The sequence below is a fragment of the Branchiostoma floridae genome, chromosome 3 (assembly GCF_000003815.2).
Source record: "Branchiostoma floridae strain S238N-H82 chromosome 3, Bfl_VNyyK, whole genome shotgun sequence".
Classification (NCBI taxonomy): Eukaryota; Metazoa; Chordata; class Leptocardii; order Amphioxiformes; family Branchiostomatidae; genus Branchiostoma; species Branchiostoma floridae.
This window is the reverse complement of record NC_049981.1, coordinates 30,515,561-30,541,951: the sequence shown is the minus strand read 5'-3', so window position 1 is coordinate 30,541,951 and position 26,391 is coordinate 30,515,561. Positions and strand designations below refer to the sequence as shown.

Sequence of the window (26,391 nt, the reverse complement as noted above, 5' to 3'; positions counted from 1 at the left end):
GGGGTACCACCAGCAGGGGGGTAGCCACCAGCAGGGGGGTAGCCTGTAAAACAGGGGAAAATAAAAAGGTTAAAAAAAAATCTAACAATACTCGTGTAAATAGTGTCATCAGATGGGTGAATCAATTCAATAATGACACTTTCCTAGGAGATGCAAGTTCACCTTTATCTGTGGGGTAACCTATATCCGTTGTTTTTAAAAACAGGGTACTTGTGGATATCAAGTCAATGGACAGTGGTTTCAAACTGCAGCTATATTCTATAAAAATTGCAATTTGAAACCACCGTCTGTAGACTTCATATTTCAAAATACTTCGATGAAGGTTAGACATCCAGGTAATAAGATACGTCAAATAGCAATTAATAAAGCAATTACTTAAAATCATATCCAGTTGCTTGAGTAATTGCTATTTGGCATATTCCTAAATACTGCTTTTATAGTTTACCCCGCAGATGAAGGTTAACTAGCCTTACACAACCATATCTTACTGGTAAAGAAATAAATAGAGTGGTGTACCTAGGAAAATAACGTTTGAATTGAATTATCCTTGTGTACATAATTTACAACATGAAGGAAAGGAATTGTGTGGTTTATAACATGGAGGAAAGAAATCAGAGAACAGAGTAGATTTTCAGAGAAAAAAAATTGAATTTGTATGCATAATTAGCACCCAAAAATTAGATCTTATAAAAAGAAAATATGTAAAATATAGGCAACAACTACTGTTACAGTAAAAGAAATAAAAGGTCTTTATTCCTAGGAGAACAAATATTTTGCAGAAGCCTTTCTTTTAGTATTTACTAAAAAGTTTTAGTCAAAAGAAATGCCACTGCCACACTTACCTCCTGCAAATCCTTGTCCTGGAGGGGGCGGGGGGCCTGAGGAGGGAGGGGGGCCGCCATAGGGGTTGGCAGGGGGGTATCCGCCAGGGGCAGGGGGGTACCCTTGCTGTGAGTGGGAATATGATGACCGTTAACAATCTACATGCACAACTGACTTTGCTGCTATGTTACATGATAAGATATTAAACACATTGTCTCATGAACTATGTCCTACGTCTTATAGAATCTGTCAGAACAATTATCACTTGCATTTTTAATAATATATTATGATGGGCTCCTAATTTCTATAAAACTTTATGATTCTCATAATGATATGTAGTTTTGATATAAGATTGCAGTAGCCAGAAGTAACGCTAGTTCACCTTTACCTGTGAGATAACCTACATGTACATGTACATGTATAACTGTTGCTTATAAAAGCAGGGTATTTAGGGGTATCAAGAAAACAGACGGTGGTTTCAACTTGCAATATTTTCAAAATACTGCAATTTGAAAACACTGTCCGTTTACTTGATATCCCTCAATACTCTGCTTTCATAAACGACAGATATACTAGTAGGTTACCCCGTGGATAAAGGTGAACTAGCGTTAATATTGAGTTATCAAACCCACACCAATTCAATGTGTTGGTTTCCACATCTGTCTAAACTCATTTAAGAAAATTTCTCCAAAGATTTTTGCAGCTCAGTCAATCCTCACAAATCAATGAAGCCGGTATAATGCAACAGAGCTGCCATAAAATGCAGCACACCACCCATGGAATACATTGTGATATTTATTCCATAAAAATCAATGACATTAATTGCAAGAAGTGGACTATAAAATTAGAGTCAGACAATTCTACATCCATGCAATGTAATTTCTATTTCTCGGTTGAATTGTTCAACCCTTTCCTTCTAATATCCTATAACCAAGGCATCAAATTGGTGAGGCCAATGCAAATCATACAATCATAAGGCAATGTTGATTTGATTATATGGATGACATCTGTGCGGCAGTAATTTTCGGACGCTTCCAAAGAAAAAAAAAGTTTTCAACCATACAGTGAAACATACAAAGCAGATGTAAAATGACCAGATATATGCCATAGGTTGGAATAAAAAATGTTGCAACATGTGAAATGCCAAAAAAGTAATTTCAAAGGTCAAAGAAGAAATGTGAAAGAACAAAAATGAAGACTATTATTGGGGTTACCATACTCATATTAACTCATTTGTTAAACCTTCATGACCACAATGAAGGCTCTTTTTTTTTTTACCAAACTTTTTTTTTTTTTATTCGCAAGCTTGCATCAGTTTGAGGGTTCACAGAGGATGTCATTCATATAATCAAATCATACGATAATAATGATAAAAAAAAGAAGTGGTTTACTGTAGGTTGTGGGTAGCCACCAGGAGCAGAGGGGTAGCCAGCCTGTTAGGAGTTGTGGAGGGGAAAATGCAGTCGTAGGCAATAATTACACATATGCAAGACATCGGAGATGCAGTAAAGCAGTTAAATAATAGAATCTGTCAGACTTGAAAGCTCATCTCCAAGTAGATCCTACAATGGTACATGTATAAGATATTACCAAACTGGCCAAGGAGCGTAGTCAGTCAAGAGGTGTCCATTTCCCCTGTAGCGAAACACACTCCTAAGCTGGCTTCACTCCTCTGCCAGCTTTTGATACAATATTATGCTACTGTAGGATCTGCTTGGAGATTATTGAAAGCAACATTACCCGCTGATGGCACAATAAGCAAGCAAATATCAGGATGAGTTGCTTAGACAAGGACTTCGTAAGTGCAAGATCTTTGGTACTGATCCAAAACAGATCATAGAGAATCTGATGGGATATGTGAAAATATTGATCACACTCCATTTACATTTATTCATACATATTTTCATTCCATGGTTCTATAGTTATTGTGTTACATTTTGCTATTGTCATTATCCTTTCATTTCCAAACATCTCTCAAATGTGTTCCTTGATAATTACTGCTTCAATTCCAATCATTTTTTTGCATCTCAAGCATGTTGAAATTCCGTTTAGAAAAAACGCATTTAGGAAACATTTGCTTTCAGAAAAGAAACAAATGATGGTGAGTCAAGCATGGAGGAAAATGTGAATATGCCTGGTGTGTATTCACTCTATAAAACTGAGTGCACCAAGGCATAAACCTTTTCCTCTGGCTTTGTTCTCATTGTGTTTTTCAAGTTAAGTTTTCTTTTTAAAACCGAAAACCAATAAATCAAATTGGCGTGGCCTTAGGTGTGTACAAAAAAAGTCGTACTCACAGGTGGGTATCCACCGTAACCACCAGGGTAAGACATCACTGAAGCTGTTGGGTCAAACCTGGAGAGATAAATTAAAGTAAGACTACATTCAGAAAGTACATCATAAGAATATGATATAGAGCTGATGTGTTATACCGGCTATATATACAGACAGACAGATATTGCCCTAACTTAAGTATCACTGGCTACTAATGCTCGATATCTGAGAAATTTTTTTTCTAAAAGTGCCATGGGTTGGCAATGGAAGGGTTTCAATGTGTTAGAAATATACAATGCAAGTCGAGCTATCTTCTACTCCTAGAAGTGTATAAGTGTGTTTTATTTATAACATGTATTATAGACATTAAAGATGCAACATATAGAAAAGCATACGCTTACTCTACATGGACAAATCTAATCAACAATCCTTAAAACATCAATGGTTCTCTTCTGCATACTGGTGCTGATACACGTCTTGGAGTCTGTCGTGATCATCGTCATCCAAAAGCAAATGTACACTTGGTAACTGTTACATGTGTGTCAAACATCACAGCCTGTCACCACATACTGCCGTTGCCACACTTAATACATGGATCATGGACAGGGTTTCTGGTACAAGCGTGAGGTATGCTTCCAGGTCAAGGATAGTCGATAATCAAACATATTAGTGTATGTTCTAGTTGAACTGAGCCAACTCCATGTTCGTAGTATTTGAAGTGAAAATTTTAAGAGCCACTCACAAGTGGTTCTGACTCATTGTATGCCCAAGGTAATATAGCCCCAACCCTAAGAGTCTGAATGTGGAAATTCCACTCTTTAAAAGTCAAATCTATATTTACAGTACATCACTTAACTTGATGTACTTGAGTTGAAGACAATGTCTGACATACAACACATGTTGGGAACACCTGCAAAAACGGTTTGCATGTGTTCTTTGCAACACCTGTATTACCTGACTGAGTATTCTAGTTGTAATTGTACTTGTGTCACCTGAGTATGCTACCTGTGATTCACAAAAAGAGGTGTGGCAACTATAAATAGAACAATAGGATGGTGTAATTAAATCTGGGTACTTTTCCATGACCACTTTTACGTACTGAGTAGTGGTTACAGTTTTGACGTCATTTTTAAGGGCCTGGTAATGATTGATCACATTGTAACACTAGTTCACCTTTATCCACAGGGTAACCTTTATCCTACTGTTGTATTTCAATTCTCGGTATATAAAAATAACGTTAGAGGCATCAAGTCAATGGATGGTGGTTTCAAACTGCAATATTTTGTGGTTTAACTTGATATCACTAAATACCCTGTTTCTTAATACCACAGACATAGGTTACCCCGTGGATACAGGTCAACTATTGCTTTAGATGACTGTTTTGTGGTGAAAGATTCTAGGAAATTGACATAAAGAAACAAATGTTTATCTTGTTCAAACAAAGCATCATCTGAGCATGGCTGGGCTTTAAAGCTTTAACGCGTGGACTTCTAAGCTGCAATAGCTTCTTGACAAACCGGTAACATCAGAAGGATCTTCTTGATAATCCACAATTCATGTAATTCTAAGGTAATGAGTTGTCTTTGTTCTACAAGTATTGTTCTCTAAATCAAGAAAAGGTGCGCTACTGTACATATCAAATTATGTTGCTAGGACGACAGAGAAATAATGCCGTCTGTTTCTAGTATTTGAACAGGGTGGCGCTGCGTAATATTTAAGGTCTAACGTTAAGATATGAACTAACAGATCCTGTCGTTAAATAATTCAAGCGTAGGAAATTTTGACGCAATCATAAGCTTCATTTGTAGCGTGAGGTATTTAAAACCACCACACCCCTCTCTCCCGGCACCTGTAACACGATACCTTGTTGTCCACCGAAACAAAACAATGACAAAGAACGATGCAAATAGCACAGATCTTGGCTGCCTTTTTCTTCCCTTCTTTAACGCATTCTAAGAGTAGCATACCTTGTAGATAAAATGGAATAGCTGCTGTGTAGTGCGATGTTCCGCTGGAGGCAGCTAAAACAGGAAGTAGGCCAGCAACTACTATTTAGACTGTCTTACTTTGATTAGAGGAAGTGTAAATTTTATAAATCTATCAAATCTGCTTAAAAGTAGTTAACTTGTTTCAATTTATAATAAATAATTATATAAAATATCATTTTGTAAGACTAATAAGAAAAATTAGACAATATACGATATATAAAAGAAAATAAAGAAACTGACGACTGACTTTCCCCCTACATGATTAGTAACGTTGTAATATTCCAAACATCCGGGGTACTAGGCAAATCTCGTGACCTTTTCTCCTTTGATAGCGGCCAAACGTTAAAAGCAATTTCTAAATTGATTTGGAATCAGGCCAAATTTACAGATAATGTCTAACTTCAAGTGACCTAATTAATACTAATTTAATATTTCGTATATTTACTGCAAAGACTGAATAGTTTTTGAATGATCTCGTGAAAAGAATCGAGTTGGTTTAGATGCTTTCTCATCCAAAGGCTTTTCGCCCACACATTTTCGGATTTTCTGCTGTTTTCCCTCAGTTTTCTGCCATCAGTTTAAGAATACACCAGAAAATACTGCACTGCACGACTAAGCTAATACTGTTATAGCTTTGGTGCATTTGTGAAGGGATACGAAGGCAGGAATACGATACGGTGGGCTTTTTTTGCCGTCGGTCGCTGCACCCCTCCCCCTCGTCTCCTGTCATCATCACCTGACTAGTGGTCATCCGGACAGTGTGCAGGTGTTGGTCAGTTCGTGGACCATTGACGGACTTTTCCTTCAGATCGCCGCTCCACTAACGGGCAAGATGAGTTTATACTTGTACGGCGGTTACTCTGGGACGGTTTTCTTCATCCTCATACTTGTGGGTGTGTACTACGCGCTGTCAGGACAGGGGTACAGGTGAGTTGGGGTTTGACATCATTCCTTTTGAGCATCATGATCAGCAGATTCAATGTTACATGTAAATGTTAAATCTTCAACAAATTACTGTATTCTGAACGTAATGCTATCTAACGTTAACTAGAAGTAGGGCGCTTTATCAATAGGGCTGATATTTTTTTGTACATTTTTATATTTTGTCATGCCCAAATATATTTTTACAGTGTGCCCATTTCAAAAGCTATCCCTAGCTACAGAGACTGAGTGAGACCTGAAAACGGATGGAAATATACAGAGATATACTTAAATGATGTTGTTGGCAAGCAAAGGCCAGGTTGATTATGGGCCTTCTACTAGCTGCTTTCTACATAAAGCACATGCTTCATATTATTACTGCAATGGAATGTGTTGAATTGATATCTCAGTCATATTTCCCCTTTGCATGTTTGTGAGTAGAACAGAAAGAAACAACATCCCAACTCACAGGATTCAAACCCACGCCGAACCGCAGCCGGATCACAATTTCAATGTGCAATCCACGACACCCAAAGCTCAGACTCAGAGCTGTTGGCGTGGTCAGTTTGGCAGCGCTTGAACCCCTGTGCATGTTTGTTGCAGGTTTGACTTTGGCTGGTTCCTGACGGAGATGTCCCCCTACATGTGGGCTAACCTGGGCGTGGGGCTGCTGGCAGCTTTCTGTGGTACTGCAGCAGAATGTCTTGTTTTGATATTTCTCCTGTTGTTGCAGGTTTGACTTTGGCTGGTTCCTGATGGAGACGTCCCCCTACATGTGGGCTAACCTGGGCGTGGGGCTGCTGGCAGCTTTCTGTGGTACTGCAGCAGAATGTCTTGTTTTGATATCCCATCATTACGCTGCATCAGCCATAATGATATACGTGTTTGTTGCAGGTTTGACTTTGGCTGGTTCCTGACAGAGACGTCCCCCTACATGTGGGCTAACCTGGGTGTGGGGCTGCTGGCAGCTTTCTGTGGTACTGCAGCAGAATGTCTTGTTTTGATATCCCATCATTACGCTGCATCAGCCATAATGATATACGTGTTTGTTGCAGGTTTGACTTTGGCTGGTTCCTGACGGAGACGTCCCCCTACATGTGGGCTAACCTGGGTGTGGGCCTGACCATCTCCCTCTCCGTGGTGGGGGCAGCCTGGGGGATCCTCACCACAGGTCAGGAAACTCATCTTTGTCATTATTCATTTCTGATGAAGAGTTTTGAATAAAAGGTCGAAACAGGTAAATCGTTGTGTCTTAGCCGCCATCCTTCTGACGCCTTATCGACCATCATCTTTTAAGACCATATATCCGTACACAAAATAAAGCGCTTACCAACAAGCTTTTGATCAGTCCTCTGGTCCTTGTCAAGTTGAAGAAGAAATTACCCGAAGAAGAAGAAATGACCCGAAGCCTAAGTCACACATCCAGAACGGAAGTGGGATGTCAGCAAAGGGTCAAAGGTGCTTGGCAGTTGGTATCAGCCCCCGTTCGGGATGTGTGACTTAGGCGTCAGGTCATTTCAACTTGAGAAGGATCAGAACGGCAGAAGACTGATTGAAAGCTTGTTGGTAAGCGCTTTATTTTGTGTACAGATACAATGTATATGGTTTTAAAATTGTAACATATTAATGTTGACTACCGTCACAGATGAACTTACATTCATCTTTGTCATGTTTATTACCTCCATTTAAATGGAGGTGTTGTTTCTGTGTTTCAGCAACATTGGTCCCAATTAAACTTTTTAAAGCATGAAGCTAGGGATTGAGAGGGATGATCTTTGGTATGTGGGAAGGTCTTAAAAATGGAAATGGCAATGTGTCACGAAAAACACTGGATGGCTGTCCGAAACGTCTGACCGTTTCCAATATTTCATTTATCATTTCATTTATTTCATTTAACCAGGTATGCACACTCAGGGCTAAAGCCCTGTTTTTCAGGAGAACCTGGGTACATAAAACTTCACAAACATCATATCCAGTTGGTTGAGTACTAGTAACTGCTTTTTGGCCTATCTTATTACCTGGATATCTAACCTTCATCGACAAAAAAAAAGATGAGGGTCCACTTTATGCCTCAGAGCAGCTTCCCATGGTACTGCAGTAGAAATATGCTACTAGTACTTACAAAATAAGAAGGATTGTGACCACTTCAGTAACATCCATGGTTCATCCTCTACAGGGAGCAGCATCATTGGTGGAGGAGTGAAGGCCCCCCGCATCCGTACCAAGAACCTCATCAGCATCATCTTCTGCGAGGCTGTGGCCATCTACGGCATCATCATGGCCATCGTCATGCTGCAGATCATCGAGCCGTACGACGCCGAAATCGCCGGGAGGGAAGTCCGCAAGGCAAACTACATGGCAGGTGGGTGTAATGTTACATTGCAGGGAGGGAAGTCCGCAAGGCAAACTTCATGGCAGGTGGGGGCAGACAACGTTTAGTACCTTCTAGGGGTGGTAAGAAGAGATTGAATAAGAAGAGAAATTTATTGCTAAGATTTTAGCTTTATCTGATTCATACTAAAGAAACTAAAAAACTAAAAAAGGCTCTGAAAATATATATCTAAGTCGTGATGAGTTTGTTCCATTCAAATTTCAGCTGTGATATCAGCTTTATCAGAACACAATCAGAGTCTTGCTAGTGACAATTAAAACAAGAGCTTTGGCATGTAGGTCTTCCTGCATTACATTGCAGTTTGCAATAAAGATTACTTATTACTGTAAATGCATTTAAGTTTGCGGGGATTTAATTTCGCAGTAGCTGGACAAGGGACATTTCGCTGTTGTTTTAATTTAAGTTCGCGGTAGCTCCATGCACTGTATTCTCTTACTGCCTTGGACAAATTTTTGCAGTGGTTTCAAGTTTGCGGTGAAGTCTTGAAAACCCGTTAACATTAAACCACCGCGAAAGTTTCTGCATTTACAGCATGTCATTGTTTAGGTACAGGTCTTGATGACTTTGTTCCATCCCCTAACACCCCCCTCCCCCTTCATACAGGGTTCTCGTTGTTTGGAGCAGGTCTGACTGTGGGCATGTGTAACCTGGTGTGTGGCATCTGTGTGGGGATCGTGGGCAGTGGGGCTGCTCTAGCTGACGCACAGAACGCCAGTCTGTTTGTCAAGGTAAGTTCGTCTCAGATTCAGCGTTTGACAAGCTCATACTATTATGTCATACCTGGACCCCATTAACATTCGATGCAGTCGATAACTTCATGTGCCACACAGGATTCTTCTGGCATCACACAGGCTTCCATTGATTGAATCAAATGCAGATGCAGAGTGCAGCATGGTCGGAAATTTGAATGCCAGATTCGGACTTTGGAATTGCTTTTGTTACAATTCTTCTGTGCAATTAAACCAAATTTTCTCAACTTCTGGGGCATCAAGCATTGAAACGTGTGTTAACTTCCGGGTGAGTATGACAAAAATTAGATACAACACAGTGTATTCCACATCGACCACAATCCCAGCCCTCCCACAGGTCGGATCCTCCTACAACCTTCGGGTGATCCTACCCGCAGTCAGGCTGGCATTCCGTGTGGTATACTATATTTATTATAATAGATACCCGATAGCCCTACTAGTAGGGAAACTCTAATCCCGCTAGTGCATGTCTTTATGCCGGCTGAGAAGAAATTTACCCCAATTGTTTCTTCTATTTGTCCAGATCCTGATTGTGGAGATCTTTGCCAGTGTGATTGGCCTGTTTGGTGTGATCATCGGGATCATCCAGACGTCAAGAGTCAGCATGGGCAACAAGGCTTAGATGGGACAGCTTACTTTGTAGCCTGGTGGTATGGGGGAAATAAAGACTCCAAAGCTATAAAGAAAAGTAGCTTTTTTTGCATACCTTACAATGTGCAAAGTCTTACAGGGCTCCCTTGAAAATCAGTTTCTCGTAAACTGAAGGGACTACCCTACAAGATTGATAAATAAAATAAATAAATGTGAACATTTTTGTTTTGTTTTGTGACAAAGACATCATAATCTTTGTAACCTGGTGGTATGGGGGACATCTTCTGAAAACGCGAAATCTGAAGAAAAAAAGCTTATTTTGGTTTCGTGACATCGTAATCTTATGATTTTGCAGTAGCTTTAAGAAAGTCTCACTACATTGTTACCTGTCTTTAAAAGGGGTAAAAGTTCCTTTTTTTAGGAACTGTAATAAAGTCTATGTATGCGCAGATGGTATTGATAACTTGAAAAAAATGTTGTCCCAGAAAGTGACTACTAGTAATGCACTAACAAAAAGATGAAGCAGATTTTGTCCACTTTGTAAAGGGGCAGTGTTCACTGTGATTGTTGTGTATTGTCAATCTCCATTCCAACTCTGAGGAGTGGCATTCAGCAGAGACCATGATACCTGCTACAAGCAACTTCATAGTCATAGTCACAGATGCAGGGAGCAAAGTCCTTTTTTCTGCATTCGATGACTGGTGCAGCTAACATGTAATATCACCAGTACCAAACAAATGATGCCTGCACCACTCTACAGAAAATCTGTGATATTGTGGTCAAACTGAAAACTGTTACAAAACCGTTTCAATTCTTTAGTTAGCATTTTACAGGTGGTAAGAATCAGTAGAATGAAGTAAACACTCGTACATGTATGCACAAAATACTTGACCAATGCAGGCTCACATAAAAAAGACAAGTACCAGAGAGTACACCACTCCATTTTTACCTGCACTAACCTGTATATACAGATAGTATCTACAGGATCATCGCTGAAGGTTAGACATCCTGGTAATATGATACTCTATTCTACAGCAGTTACTCAAGCAACTGGATATGATTTTAGAAAAGTCAGACATTTTTATCTGCAACTTTTCAGATGGATAATAGATGCTGCCGGGAATGTCTGAAAGTTTCCAAAATCATATCCAGGTGCATGAGTAACTGCTACTTGATGTATATAGAGGGATCGTTGATATATTATATGTTTATGATAGACAGAAGAAACCAAGCTTGTGTTCATTAAGTATGGTATAATGAAATTGATGTAATGTTATTTTGATGTTAAATATAACTTACTATTCATCAATGGAAAGAGGGTTGAAGATGTATATTAGTGCAATATGGTTGACTTTGTGAAATTGACTCTCTGCTATGCTGTATTAGGTATAAAAATATTTGTGTAGAATTAACTAAATCATATGTAAGAAGGGTGAAAGGCTGTACATGTTAAGTGCGCTGCATTAGCATAGAAAGTCGATGTGAAGAAAAAGGTACTCTGTGTATGGTGGTAGTACAATATGTGCAGTATTTGCATTTGAAATCAACCTCCCGTGGGAGGTTCGCGCCTGCTAAGGTTGCCGGTTGGCACCAAAATTGTTTTGATGATAGATATAAAAGTAGGGAGAAGTTACATGAAGAGTATAAAAAAAGAGCCTATGAGAAAGCAAAATTAACTTGCACAAAAGAGTGATACATGTAAGTATCCCACAGTTCTTACAAAGGAAATGGGTTCATGCAAGGAGGTTGAAAAACCTCCTTGGTTCATGTAACTGTTGATTCTTGACAATGGCTACTACTTCACACCTGCATTCTAAGTTTCATTGTATTCTGTATGATTTTGACACTTGAATTTCAAGATCAGATGGTTTAACATGTTTGGATCAACGAAAGAGTCAAAGTAACTTCTGACAAAAGCTGGAATTGAAAAAATCTATCCAAATTGAAGACAAAGTTGATATTCTAATTGTTTTCTCATACTAGAGGGAAGTAGTTGTGTACAGTATATCAAAATAGGTGCAGGTAGTGGTTGTGGGTAGAGTTAGATGCTGGTATGCCAGTACTGATAAAGTGTACATGTATATACATGTACATGTATGTTTGTGAAAGTATCATTACAATTACAGGACTGTAGTCATGTACATCCCTGTATGGTTCTTAGTTCTTACTGGTATGTACTTGAAATGACACATTGCTCATATTGTTACTAGTATTAGCGAGATCGTGTGTAAGCACGTCGACTGATCCGATGATGATATTAGTTAGCCAGGTATCCAGGCTTCTGGCATTCTTCCCAACACTGCTACCTTGCCATCAGTTGTGGGCAGATACTAGTCTCCAAGCAGATCCTACAGTAGCATAAGATAGTATCAAAAGCTGGCAGAAGAGTGAAGCCGGCTTAGGAGTGTGTTTCGCTACCGGGAAGGATCTGCTTGGAGATGGGGCAAATACAAGTGTAAATCTAAAAGGATGATACCCAGTGTACTGTAAGTTGTATTGTACAGTTAACTGGAACTCACATTTCCATCCTCAATAATAATGCAACAATACATTAAGGTTGGAATCTGGATGCTTTCCTGAGCACAAAAGATAGGCTGTGTTTGTCATCATATTTTGTGAAGACTGGACTGTAATCTGCAACTCTACACAAAACAAACATGACCAGTGTAATCCGAGTATTGATGTGAAAATTAGATGTACATGTATCTATGAATACAGGAAAGATGTGACATGAGGATGAACTGTGTATTTCCTTCATGATTTTCAGACTCGACGAAGCCTGTAGAATCAATAGAAATCAGCAGTCCGTATTCCTTGTGTTGGATATATAACATAAACTTTTTTCACGACGAAAAAGGCACACGTGGACTACAAAACATGTCCATGTGTGTATACAACAAAATACAGCCGATGTGTGCTGTGTTATCTTATGAAGACTAGGTACCTACTAATTACATAAAGAGTAAATCAAGTATCCAAAGTACATGTATCCAACGCTAGTATGCTTCAAAAGTACTGAAGTACTCTCATTTTTTTTCTGATCCCAAAACTGCCTTTCTATTCGGCACGTTGCCTCCCAGATTTTAACTGGAATTATATTATAAGACTGGGGTACCTTGCATCGAGCAAGTTAAAGTCTAAAAGCTTTTTAGAAAGACTTGCATACCAAAGTTTTCTTAAGTGACAAGGGCACTCATATTGTCGTCATGTAATAAAATATGCAGCAAGCGGGGTTAGCTATTGCGGGGAACTCACGGCCGGCTAGTTTAACCACATTGTGCAGATCTTCCTACATTGTTCCCTTAAGCCCCCTTTACAAATCAAGAATTTAGCTCGGCCGAGTTGTTAGCGAGCTCTTAATTAGGAGGAGGCATGACCCTGATGCCTACGAACAAATGGCAGAGTTTCTTCGTCGGCATCAGGGTTATACCTCCTCGTAATTTAGAGCTCGCTGACAACTCGGCCGAGCTAAATTCTTGATTTGTAAAGGGGGCTTTAGGGAAAGCCGAAGAAGTGTTATGTCGACCTCCGGAGGTATCCAATTCTTGGCACGTATAAACTTTTTCATTACCTGTGACCTAAGGCCATGTCTGTACTGACTGTACTGGCTGCAAGCCAAGCATGGTTTCAAGTGCACAATTAGTTTGACCACGTGCCGTGTTTCTCTATACCTTCGTCATGGTTACTCCAGTACCCACATGTTACACTCATCTGGTGTCTACGTGAAGGTAACTAAAATGTGTGATGTCACATTCTTCGGACGGTCGTTGTACGATAGTCGCGCGATGGGGGTGTGCTTGAAGAGTCGCGGATTTGTCGTGTTAGGACGCGGTCACATAGGTCGTGCGATCGTCGCACGAGTTTGATGTCATAGGATTTTAAAGCAGGCCGTGACAGAACCAACCACCGACATGGATCCAAAACAGCATTTTGTGTACCAAGACAGTTGAACCTTGCAGGATACGTAATTTTTGTCCTCCCAAATGCCCGAAGTTAGCGATCAAACGATGATCGCCAGGCCTATGTGACCGTGCCCTTACGGGAAAGGCTGTCTTAGATCATTGGTTGGGTTCTGTCACAGGCTGCTTAAACTTGAACTTTCTACAACAAGAAAGTCGCATGTCGACCCTCGACGATCGAACGGCCTTATATCACATTCTTCCGTCTTTCACAGTTTGCCTTTGCTATTAAGACTCTATTAACATTCCGAGGCAGAGTGTGCATCCATAAAGTGATGGCATTAGTCAGGATTTTCTGTTGTGTTCGTCGTAAAAAGGGCGCTCATGGGATTTTACAGTACGAGTTGGGGATTTCAAAAAAGACATAATGATATTTTGCATTTCACCTCAAATGACTCCCGCTTGTTATTTGGCATTTTCATGTGGTTTTCATGTGTGACTAGGGAGACACGAGTTACGTCTTTATTTGTATTCCATTACCAACTTACTTTTCGACAGGTTCTTAATTGCATCACACTTAGACCTTTTCACTGAGCTTGAATGACGTGTTCGCAGTACCTTTATAGTCCATTATCAAGTCGACAACGTGTCACACAAATTGAAACGAACGTTCGGTTTTCACTTCCAGCAAGACCGCCAGGCTGCTTTTATTTTCTAGAGCATCAGATTTCCGTCTAACGTTTGGAACGAATCTTTTTTGCAACCAACCCAAGCAAGGGTGAGGATGAACAACAACAACGTGACGGTCACCATCAGTCGAGCCGTGCGGGATGTCTCGGAAGTTGTCGGCGTCTGCGAAGTAGTCGGCAATGCGACGAGCGGCAACAACACCTTGACATCGGTCGTCTTCGAGCCGGCCTTCTGCGGTCTGTACGGGGCCGCACCGTCACTGGCGCCCGCGCTGATTCTGCTGCTGGTCTGCTTCCTTCTGCTGGCGGTGTTTGGCAACGGGTGCTTAGTGGGAGTCATCTTGACTACGGGCCATATGAAAGCAAGTTTCCATGTTTTCTGTTATATGTCATGATCATGTTTTGTCCAGTGGTGCCGTTAATATAAGCCAGTCTGTTTTGGCGCGGCACCACTGTGTACTGTATGTTATTTTGCTGTAATAAAAAAGATAAAATAAAAAATAAACAATTTTTTGCTGTAATCAAAAAAAGTAAGGTTCGTTCAATCTAAAACTGACAACCAAAAAGAGAACATGATGCAATGTTTTGTGTAAACGATCATTTACGTTACGAAGATGCATGTTTGAATTTCGCTTTTTTGAGATACATGTTAAACATGCAGATAATACGACACGCGGAATATAGCAGTTTTATATATTTACTCTGCAACTTGATATGCTAATGTATAGCAAAGTGACGAGAATATTGGTTTGAAGAAACAATACAAGCATACGGCTGCCATGGTGAGGATATTCCATATACAGCACAACGTAAATTGGACCATTGGAAGAAAGTGTAAAATCACAGGTAACAAAACATGAAAAAGTATCAATGATTTACAATCACTGAAATATTGTCCATATCACTGAAATATTGTCCATATAGTACGGTTCTTTAGGCACAACCATGATGGTGTCTGACAGACACAAAAAACGTTGGAAGTATGTACTCCCTGGTTGTGCCTAAACAACCTTACTATATGAATAATTGCAAAACCAGGATGAAGCTATTTACGGATGAAAATATTGTCGTTTCAGGAACCAGGCAACTACTTCCTGGTCGCCATGGCAATCACCGACACGGCATTAGCGTTGGCGTACAACCCCATCGCTATCTCCAGTTTAGCGCACGGTAGGTACCCGACCGGGCCCTGGTGCAGAATCCAGGCCTTCTTCATCATCTTCCTCTCCGTCCTGTCCCTCCACTCGCTCCTCTGCGTGTGGCTGTGTCGCTACGTGCACATCGCCTACCCGCTCAGCTACAGGAAAGTGCTGACGCGCCGCCGGATGGTGCACGCCATGTGCCTGTGTGTGTTAGTCGCAGCAGCTCCGGCAGCTCTCGGAGTGTCCCCCGTCCACGCCTTCACCCTTGGAGCTGTTGAGGAGGTTCTCCAGAGCTTTGAGCAACCACAGACCCTGATCACGCCGTGTTTGGCCGGCCCAGAAGGAACGATCCTTTCCGTGAGCGTCAACCTCGCCGCCATGCTGGCCATCGTGTGCCTGGTCACGCTCATCTGCTACGAGACCAGGCGCAGCCAGACGAAGCACGACCAGAAACTGACGTGGAACGCCCAGGCAGAGGACCGGGAGTCGAAGATGCAGGCGGTCTACACGCTGCTCATCGTCGTGCTGGTGAACTGGATTACCTGGCTGCCGGCGTTCGTGGTGACGATCTTGCTGAAGTTCGGAGCGGTGTCTCTGGCCGCAGCGTCGCCCTGGATAGACGTCGCCACCATCATTCTGCAGAGCGCAACGTTCTCGGACTCACTCGTCTACGCGTTCCGCTACCACATCTACCGCAGGGCACTGAAGAAAATGTACCGAGAAATTCAGAACATTTTTACAGACGCCTAGTGTCTTAGGTCCGCGCTGATGACGCTGAATCAGCCATTTCGCACATTCGAGTACGTATGGGCGGGCGATTGGAATTCTGGCTAATATGTCAAAGGTGAAAGCCCCTGAGACATGAGACGTGACCCTCGCACCGCGGAGTCAATGTGTAATTTACTTTAGAAACGTAAAAAAGACCCACATGGATCCATGTTGCCAGCACCTACCTTCATAAAATGGTTTTAAAAGTGGAGACTAGGCCATGATGGTGGAGCTTTTACTAGTTACTAGTACTTAGGCACCCTTACCTTTGACATCTTAACCAGAATTCCTGTCGCCCAGCCATGCGTACTCGAATGTGCGAAAGGGCTTATTCCACATTCATATCTGGGCAGTATGCTGACAGAGAACCTTGTCAAAGCACACCTGTGTCTTTTATATGTGCAGTAGGACCAAAGTATTAAAAGACGCCATGATATCAATTGTGTTATATCGTTTTATTTGAAAAGTGTTTAAACATATCGGTATGCGTAGTCCCCTGCCACAAGAAAACCTAATACTCCAGTCACTGTGGTACTGTACTATTTTAAGGAATCATAGAATGTGTGTGTGAATATAAGTACTAGTATAACAGAAGAGGTCATTCTCTATTCACTATGCTTTATCAAAATAATTTTTCGCATAATTCAAACGAAACATTGTCATAAATACCTGTGTGCGCAGTGTGTGTTGGTGTAAATTATTGTCTTTTAAGTATCCGGTAGTCCATCACATTTGATGATAACATCTGTTAGTAAAATGTGAATTAAATATGAATTAAAGAGACAAAAGATGCTTCTTTAAAGAACAGAAGCCACCTAAAGGATAAAAGGGTACGTAGTCATGGCAACCAGGACAGTGGAAGGAAAGGTTGCTAGGACAACCGGGTCACGTGGGATAAGTAGGAGCGAGGTACGTTATTGCGTAACCCACCGAAAAGAGCCTCACTGGTTTCACCCAGAAAGATAAGATTATTTACCTAGTTACTATCAGCTGGGCCTGTTCTTTATATGTTTTCTTCTCTGTGTCTGAGTCTGAAACGTTTGTTGTTGAGCAATCCAGGTTCGGATTAGTGAAAATAAAAGACCCTATAGTAAGTTAGGAGGTCGCTATGGGAATTAAGGAGACTTATACTTCATGAGATTCTAACGGGTTCCTTCGGTCTGTGCAAGTAAATCATTAGTTGCAGTGTAATCTGCTATCTGGGTAAAAACTGTGCTGTGATCAGGGACACTTATGCAGCGTCAGCGTAAAGAACACGTGATGGGGGACAAAATGTCACAGAACGACAAAGGTGAGTTGCAAACCCTACCTGAACTTGTATCTCAACACATTCACAGTATTGATAGCGTTGATTTCAGCACTCTCATGTTGACAAGATTGATACGTGGCGTAAGTTTGCTTGTCACATCAGGCTGTGTGTACAGACAGGAGGGGTCGCCCCTCATGTGGGGTACCCAGGAGCTAACATCGGAAGTACAATTGCAACGTGATTTGGTGCTCAGCAATCGGATCGAAAGGTGTGGGCTAGAGCATGCTCCATGGTCTTAATGGTGTTAATAACTCAAATCTCGTTTTGGCACTGAGTGGAGAAAAGTGTTATTTCGGCAAAATCTAGCTGGTATTGGGTGGATTTAGGTGTACATGCTATTGGTAGTGCAGCTGATTATTTAGTTCATATCGGTGATGACCTTTGAGACCATATTGTCTTTAGAATAATCATATGAAAATAGACGAATCGTGGTGTTCTAAGCAAAGCCATGCAGGTGATAAAGTAATTTAATTTCTGCACCCCTTTGTAGCTTTGTATCATTTTATTTTTGAACAGCTTTTTATGTCTTATTTTCGAGTATCTGTCCGTTTCGGACAGAACCCTTCTAGGTCTAAACGAACAGGCAACTGCCTGGATAGTTGCAAATGCATAACTTTGTCGAGTGACTATGTGTGAATGATACATGCAGAAGCGCCAGCTCTACACGTACGGACAGTTGCCCGGGTGGTTTCCTTAACGTTTTCTCGTCCATATTGCTGCAAAAGCGTGACTTTGTTGTTTGACTATATGTGTGGATGTTACAGGCGGAAGGCTCCAGCTCTACACGTACGGACAGCTGCCCATGTGGTATCAGCAGATGGAGTCTCCCTACATCACAGCCGGGTACCGCAACAACCTGTCCTACCGGCAGTGCCTGAGGAGGTAGTTTTGAATGTATCAGTGGATTGACTACAGAAATGTTCGCGGTGGTTTTACATTCGCAGTTTTCGCGGTGGTTTTATATTCGCGGTTTACGGTAGAAGGTGAGTGCAGATATTGATCAATATCAATACGTGCAAATATTGATCATTAGTGTCTTCATGTAAGCGTTTTTCAGATCCACAACGAGACAGGAAACATCTGGACCCACCTTCTTCCCGCCATTTTGATTCTCCCGCTGGCGTTGTACGACGTCACCGTCAGCGTGCCTGGTCTCCATGGCAACCGTACAGATTACGTCGTCATGGTGATATTCCATCTTTGCCTCCAGGTAAGAATAGAATTCATAAAGAAAATAACGGTATCCATGGTGGGGGTGTTTATCAGTTGAGTATGCTTTTGCCGCATGATTCTGCCAAAACAAGCGACCATACACCCAATCAGTCAATCAATCAGTCACTTTTCATGAGGCTCACTGAGAGAAAGAAGCCTACACCACTAATCAACTCAGGTTTGGGATTATATACCGATGTTGCCTGACAACGCTATACAACTGATGGACTCAACGAACGCTATGTGTGAGGACTAAGTGAGTGATTGAGTGAGTGTGAGTGAGTGAGTGAGTGAGTGAGTGAGTGAGTGTGAGTGAGTGAGTGAGCGTGAGTGGGTGAAAGTGATTGAGTGAGTGAGTGACTTAGAGGTTGAGTCAGCGAGTGAGTACGTGAGTACATGACCGGGTGTATGAGTGAGTGAATGAGTGAGTAAGTGAATGTGTGAGCGATTTAGCGAGTAAGAGAGTGGGTGAGTGACTGAATAAGTGGATTGAGCATATAAGTGAGTGAGTACGCGAGTGGGTAAGTGAGAGAGTGACCGAGATGTGTCCTTAAGTTTAAGTTTAAGTTACACTTTCTATCTGTCTATTTGTTTGTTTGTGTTGCTCTACAGATTGTCTTATGGGGCTCGGCCTACTTCCATACCTTCATGGCCCAGGGAAGTCAGCAGAAATATTACCAGTGCCTGGCTGTGGATCTATGGGCCATTGGGATGTCGTCAACTGGGAATATTCTGGGATATGTTCCCTACGCGTTCTGTTGTTCCACGGTAAACATTTTCAGTAGTCAAATGACTCGTCTCCAAGCAGACGTTTGGTTCCGGCTGTTTTGTTGACGTGTTGTTTAGGTGTTTTTATCGGGCTTTCTATTTTGTGCTGGGATTTCTACTTTATGTCTAGAAGTTTGCCTGGAAGACATCAAGAAAACAGCACAAAATAGAAAGCCTGATAAAACTCATTTAAAAAAAACGTAAAAAAAACAGCCGGTGCCGAAGCTCTGCTTGGAGAGTAACGATCTTGCACAAACCTTAACAATCTAACAGCATTCAATGGCACAAAACCTTCCTGGTACATATACGGGCTTAACAGCTCTGATACCATTAGTGTTGTACCCTAACTGGGTTGACATGTTTTAAAGTCTCTTTTGAACAGTTCATTTTGCATGAGGTAGGGGATGGCTGGAATGTGTTGTATCTGCTTGCGAATGTTGCCGGTCTAGCTCATTGAAATAATTCTCTTCGATGATCGCAGTGGTGGCAGGTATTCTACTACAGCTTACTCGGCGGACTGATCACGTGGTACTCCGTCATCTGGCTCCATCCGAAGATGGTACCGGGTTGGGTATCGGTTAGGAGGCGTTTCTTGGCGTTCTTCCCGCTGTACGTCGTGCTGTACGGTACTCTCCTCCTCCAGCCGCTGTACCTCAACCGGCACTGGCCAGACAGCCTCCCACAGGTCAGCGTCTTAAAGTGGTTTTTTACAAGAATATCAGAAAGTCAAAATCTTACGTAAAACGAGGATCTTCTCCCACCATGTTCAAGTATAGTGTTTCTGTAAAATTGTACTGCAAGTAAAAACTTAATAGGATTTGAGGGACTTTCCTTATTCTGGGGATCAGCCAAAAGGCGGTCATACTGGCTATACAGGTACAGATACAGATGCACACCGTATTCTTCATGACTTGTGACGCAATAATATTTCCATACGTATAATTTTTGGTGACGCCTCAGGGGCCAGCCTAATAGTAAAGTGTGCGTCCGTTTGTCAAGAATTCCAAAAACTGTACAGGCATATCAAGAATCTATTTTCCGCACGTAAAGATAACTCAAGAAAGGCTGGGTGGATTGGTTTCATTCTTGGTGTGTTGGTGGGGTGTGACTAAAGCTAAAAATGATTAGATTTCTGGGCCCCTAGCGTCTTTCCTTGGTACTGCAGCGCAACTTCCGGTTTTGCTATATTGTGTTCTGAACATGCTATGGTTACGATTTTTGTGTGCCAGCTAGCTCTTGTGCTCAGGAAAAGTGAAATAAGTATGAGCCCCCTAGCGGCTAGTTTTGGGATAGCAGGGACATTTTTGTCAAATACGTCTGAAGAAGATAACTCAAGAAGTGAATAACGGATTTTCATGATTTTTTGTATGTAGGTACCTGACTAAAATGTTTTCTGTTGTCCAATGTTTTACACAGACATTGCTATCAATGGCGGCACTACCTCCAGCAATGTACCTGGTTGGGATGGTCGTATTCTTTGCCATGAAGATTCCCGAACGTTGGTGGCCAGGTAAGGTCTTTCGTATGTTAAGTCTAGTTGCAGTTTCTTGCTCCGAAATAAACACCACTTAAAGACCATGAACGTTTGTACTTCTCTCTCTGGATGAAATTAATCTCCGATAATACCTGGCGCAAGATACGTTGTAAGTTATTTTACCGACATCGTATCTAATTCCCGGTGTTTATTGGTTGAATCATTGATACTTTGTGTTTGTTTTGACCAGACTTTTAAGTTTTTGGCGACGCCTTACAATATAGTATACATCCGATTGGAATTTTCCGCGCTTGCGGGAGGGCAATAACATACTTGCAGTTGGTAGATCGTCATGATATTTGGAATGTAAATATGTTTGGAGATGCTTTTACAATTATGTACTTATCATACATATTAGGGGCTTACTTACATAATTCTTTGTTCTAGATACGCTAGTTTACGCAATCAATTATTCACGTTTCTTGAAGCAAGTACAACATATTTCAAAAGACTCGATGCTAAAGACAGATTTGCACATTTATATACATGTCAGAACTCCAATAATGCAAAAATAGGCAAATACATCAATGACTGCTTTGCTATTAGAAAGAATACTGAAGCTAATGATTAGCCTACTTCATTATAATACTATATGAATGAATTATGCATGTTAGCCCTTATTGTTATGTTAACTATGATGTTAAGCTTTATCCTATACCTCTATGTTGTACGTTATGTAATAGTTGTGGCCATAGCCATACTTTTGTACCATGTACAATTGTCGTGCAATCAAGTTCTTCATTCTTATCGCCTTCCCAGGTCGGTTCAACATCTGTGGCCACAGTCACCAGTGGTGGCACCTCTTCATTGTAGTAGCACAGCTGTTCTGGCGGCGAACGATCATCACCTTCATGCAAATGAAACTAGATACCTTCTGTTAAAATCTCAACTTGCGTTAACAATTAGCAAGTATTCAGTCCGATCGACATACTGTAGCACCAATGTCTACTTGATAGCACCCCAAAGTGCAGATTTAATCCTGTTTCTTTAATGCCAAGTTGACTCCCACCCTCCCACAACCACACAAATGCGTCGTCGGTTAACACACACACACACACACACACACGCACACACGCACGCACGCACGCACGCACGCGCGCGCGCGCGCGCACGCACGCACTCACAAACGCGCACACACGCGCACGCATACACACACACGCGCTCGCACACACACACACATACACACATTCAAACTCACGCACACGTGCACGCACACACACATGCACACGCGCGCGCGCGCACGCACACACACACACACACACACACACACGCACGCACACACACATACGCACACACATACGCATACACACACGCACACACACACACACACACTGAACACACTGGCGCGAAAGACCCGGCCTCTGCAGCCGTCTGAGCGCATGAGGCGGTGATATCGGGTGTTCACCTGTCCAGGCCTATGACGTCATCGTGGCCTCGGAACCACGGGAATGTATAATCGCAACGTATGGCTAGAAAGAGACATCTATCCCCCAAACTAGGGTGCCCATCACGAGCGCCTTGGCCAGGAGCATGGCTGGGGACACATGGCAGTCGCTCATCGCGTCGCCGCTCTTAAGGGCTCTTAAAAGAACCTCTCTCCATTGCAATGCATTGAGCGGCGTTCTTTTACTCCTATTTTTTATATGCCAAGGAAGTGCCGCCGAATTTTACCACCAAGACATGCCCGTCGGCCGTCCGCGTCGACCTGGCGCGAAAGACCCGGCCTCTGCAGCCGTCTGAGCGCATGAGGCGGTGATATCGGGTGTTCACCTGTCCAGGCCTATGACGTCATCGTGGCCTCGGAACCACGGGAATGTATAATCGCAACGTATGGCTAGAAAGAGACATCTATCCCCCAAACTAGGGTGCCTATCACGAGCGCCTTGGCCAGGAGCATGGCTGGGGACACATGGCAGTCGCTCATCGCGTCGCCGCTCTTAAGGGCTCTTAAAAGAACCTCTCTCCATTGCAATGCATTGAGCGGCGTTCTTTTACTCCTATTTTTTATATGCCAAGGAAGTGCCGCCGAATTTTACCACCAAGACATGCCCGTCGGCCGTCCGCGTCGACCTGGCGCGAAAGACCCGGCCTCTGCAGCCGTCTGAGCGCATGAGGCGGTGATATCGGGTGTTCACCTGTCCAGGCCTATGACGTCATCGTGGCCTCGGAACCACGGGAATGTATAATCGCAACGTATGGCTAGAAAGAGACATCTATCCCCCAAACTAGGGTGCCTATCACGAGCGCCTTGGCCAGGAGCATGGCTGGTGACACATGGCAGTCGCTCCTCGCGTCGCCGCTCTTAAGGGCTCTTAAAAGAACCTCTCTCCATTGCAATGCATTGAGCGGCGTTCTTTTACTCCTATTTTTTATATGCCAAGGAAGTGCCGCCGAATTTTACCACCAAGACATGCCCGTCGGCCGTCCGCGTCGACCTGGCGCGAAAGACCCGGCCTCTGCAGCCGTCTGAGCGCATGAGGCGGTGATATCGGGTGTTCACCTGTCCAGGCCTATGACGTCATCGTGGCCTCGGAACCACGGGAATGTATAATCGCAACGTATGGCTAGAAAGAGACATCTATCCCCCAAACTAGGGTGCCTATCACGAGCGCCTTGGCCAGGAGCATGGCTGGGGACACATGGCAGTCGCTCATCGCGTCGCCGCTCTTAAGGGCTCTTAAAAGAACCTCTCTCCATTGCAATGCATTGAGCGGCGTTCTTTTACTCCTATTTTTTATATGCTAAGGAAGTGCCGCCGAATTTTACCACCAAGACATGCCCGTCGGCCGTTCGCGTCGACCTGGCGCGAAAGACCCGGCCTCTGCAGCCGTCTGAGCGCATGAGGCGGTGATATCGGGTGTTCACCTGTCCAGGCCTATGACGTCATCGTGGCCTCGGAACCACGGGAATGTATAATCGCAACGTATGGCTAGAAAGAGACATCTATTCCCCAAACTAGGGTGCCTATCACGATCGCCTTGGCCTGGAGTTGGCTGGGGACACATGGCAGTCGCTCATCGCGTCGCCGCTCTTAAGGGCTCTTAAAAGAACCTCTCTCCATTGCAATGCATTGAGCGGCGTTCTTTTTCTCCTATTTTTTATATGCCAAGGAAGTGCCGCCGAATTTTACCAACAAGACATGCCCGTCGGCCGTTCGCGTCGACCTGGCGCGAAAGACCCGGCCTCTGCAGCCGTCTGAGCGCATGAGGCGGTGATATCGGGTGTTCACCTGTCCAGGCCTATGACGTCATCGTGGCCTCGGAACCACGGGAATGTATAATCGCAACGTATGGCTAGAAAGAGACATCTATCCCCCAAACTAGGGTGCCTATCACGAGCGCCTTGGCCAGGAGCATGGCTGGGGACACATGGCAGTCGCTCATCGCGTCGCCGCTCTTAAGGGCTCTTAAAAGAACCTCTCTCCATTGCAATGCATTGAGCGGCGTTCTTTTACTCCTATTTTTTATATGCCAATCAAGTGCCGCCGAATTTTACCACCAAGACATGCCCGTCGGCCGTCCGCGTCGACCTGGCGCGAAAGACCCGGCCTCTGCAGCCGTCTGAGCGCATGAGGCGGTGATATCGGGTGTTCACCTGTCCAGGCCTATGACGTCATCGTGGCCTCGGAACCACGGGAATGTATAATCGCAACGTATGGCTAGAAAGAGACATCTATCCCCCAAACTAGGGTGCCTATCACGAGCGCCTTGGCCAGGAGCATGGCTGGGGACACATGGCAGTCGCTCATCGCGTCGCCGCTCTTAAGGGCTCTTAAAAGAACCTCTCTCCATTGCAATGCATTGAGCGGCGTTCTTTTACTCCTATTTTTTATATGCCAAGGAAGTGCCGCCGAATTTTACCACCAAGACATGCCCGTCGGCCGTCCGCGTCGACCTGGCGCGAAAGACCCGGCCTCTGCAGCCGTCTGAGCGCATGAGGCGGTGATATCGGGTGTTCACCTGTCCAGGCCTATGACGTCATCGTGGCCTCGGAACCACGGGAATGTATAATCGCAACGTATGGCTAGAAAGAGACATCTATTCCCCAAACTAGGGTGCCTATCACGATCGCCTTGGCCTGGAGTTGGCTGGGGACACATGGCAGTCGCTCATCGCGTCGCCGCTCTTAAGGGCTCTTAAAAGAACCTCTCTCCATTGCAATGCATTGAGCGGCGTTCTTTTTCTCCTATTTTTTATATGCCAAGGAAGTGCCGCCGAATTTTACCACCAAGACATGCCCGTCGGCCGTCCGCGTCGACCTGGCGCGAAAGACCCGGCCTCTGCAGCCGTCTGAGCGCATGAGGCGGTGATATCGGGTGTTCACCTGTCCAGGCCTATGACGTCATCGTGGCCTCGGAACCACGGGAATGTATAATCGCAACGTATGGCTAGAAAGAGACATCTATTCCCCAAACTAGGGTGCCTATCACGATCGCCTTGGCCTGGAGTTGGCTGGGGACACATGGCAGTCGCTCATCGCGTCGCCGCTCTTAAGGGCTCTTAAAAGAACCTCTCTCCATTGCAATGCATTGAGCGGCGTTCTTTTTCTCCTATTTTTTATATGCCAAGGAAGTGCCGCCGAATTTTACCACCAAGACATGCCCGTCGGCCGTTCGCGTCGACCTGGCGCGAAAGACCCGGCCTCTGCAGCCGTCTGAGCGCATGAGGCGGTGATATCGGGTGTTCACCTGTCCAGGCCTATGACGTCATCGTGGCCTCGGAACCACGGGAATGTATAATCGCAACGTATGGCTAGAAAGAGACATCTATCCCCCAAACTAGGGTGCCTATCACGAGCGCCTTGGCCAGGAGCATGGCTGGGGACACATGGCAGTCGCTCATCGCGTCGCCGCTCTTAAGGGCTCTTAAAAGAACCTCTCTCCATTGCAATGCATTGAGCGGCGTTCTTTTACTCCTATTTTTTATATGCCAAGGAAGTGCCGCCGAATTTTACCACCAAGACATGCCCGTCGGCCGTCCGCGTCGACCTGGCGCGAAAGACCCGGCCTCTGCAGCCGTCTGAGCGACTGAGGCGGTGATATCGGGTGTTCACCTGTCCAGGCCTATGACGTCATCGTGGCCTCGGAACCACGGGAATGTATAATCGCAACGTATGGCTAGAAAGAGACATCTATCCCCCAAACTAGGGTGCCTATCACGAGCGCCTTGGCCAGGAGCATGGCTGGGGACACATGGCAGTCGCTCATCGCGTCGCCGCTCTTAAGGGCTCTTAAAAGAACCTCTCTCCATTGCAATGCATTGAGCGGCGTTCTTTTACTCCTATTTTTTATATGCCAAGGAAGTGCCGCCGAATTTTACCACCAAGACATGCCC

General features: G+C 43.7%; 3 protein-coding genes across 3 annotated transcripts; 2 read left to right on the top strand and 1 right to left on the bottom strand.

Annotated features, from left to right (window-relative positions):
* Nucleotides 1-28: 28 nt before the first annotated feature.
* Nucleotides 29-5,152, bottom strand: LOC118412087 (annexin A7-like; the record flags this gene model as incomplete). The annotated part of the gene is given in 5 exon segments (XM_035814719.1): nt 29-43; nt 843-948; nt 2,214-2,255; nt 3,120-3,177; nt 5,064-5,152. Coding segments are annotated over 4 exon segments (199 nt in total), but the record flags the coding sequence as incomplete, so codon positions are not given.
* Nucleotides 5,153-5,577: 425 nt separating this feature from the next.
* On the top strand, nt 5,578-9,835 carry LOC118412176 (V-type proton ATPase 21 kDa proteolipid subunit-like). Its single transcript, XM_035814893.1, has 5 exons — nt 5,578-6,011; nt 7,061-7,176; nt 8,182-8,367; nt 9,001-9,125; nt 9,670-9,835. The coding sequence occupies exons 1-5, from the start codon at nt 5,917-5,919 to the stop codon at nt 9,766-9,768; spliced, it is 621 nt and encodes a 206-aa protein (XP_035670786.1). The 5' UTR covers nt 5,578-5,916; the 3' UTR covers nt 9,769-9,835.
* Nucleotides 9,836-14,420: 4,585 nt separating this feature from the next.
* Nucleotides 14,421-16,217, top strand: LOC118411819 (trace amine-associated receptor 1-like). The gene is made up of 2 exons (XM_035814305.1): nt 14,421-14,654; nt 15,402-16,217. The coding sequence occupies exons 1-2, from the start codon at nt 14,421-14,423 to the stop codon at nt 16,215-16,217; spliced, it is 1,050 nt and encodes a 349-aa protein (XP_035670198.1).
* The last annotated feature ends 10,174 nt before the right edge of the window (nt 16,218-26,391 follow it).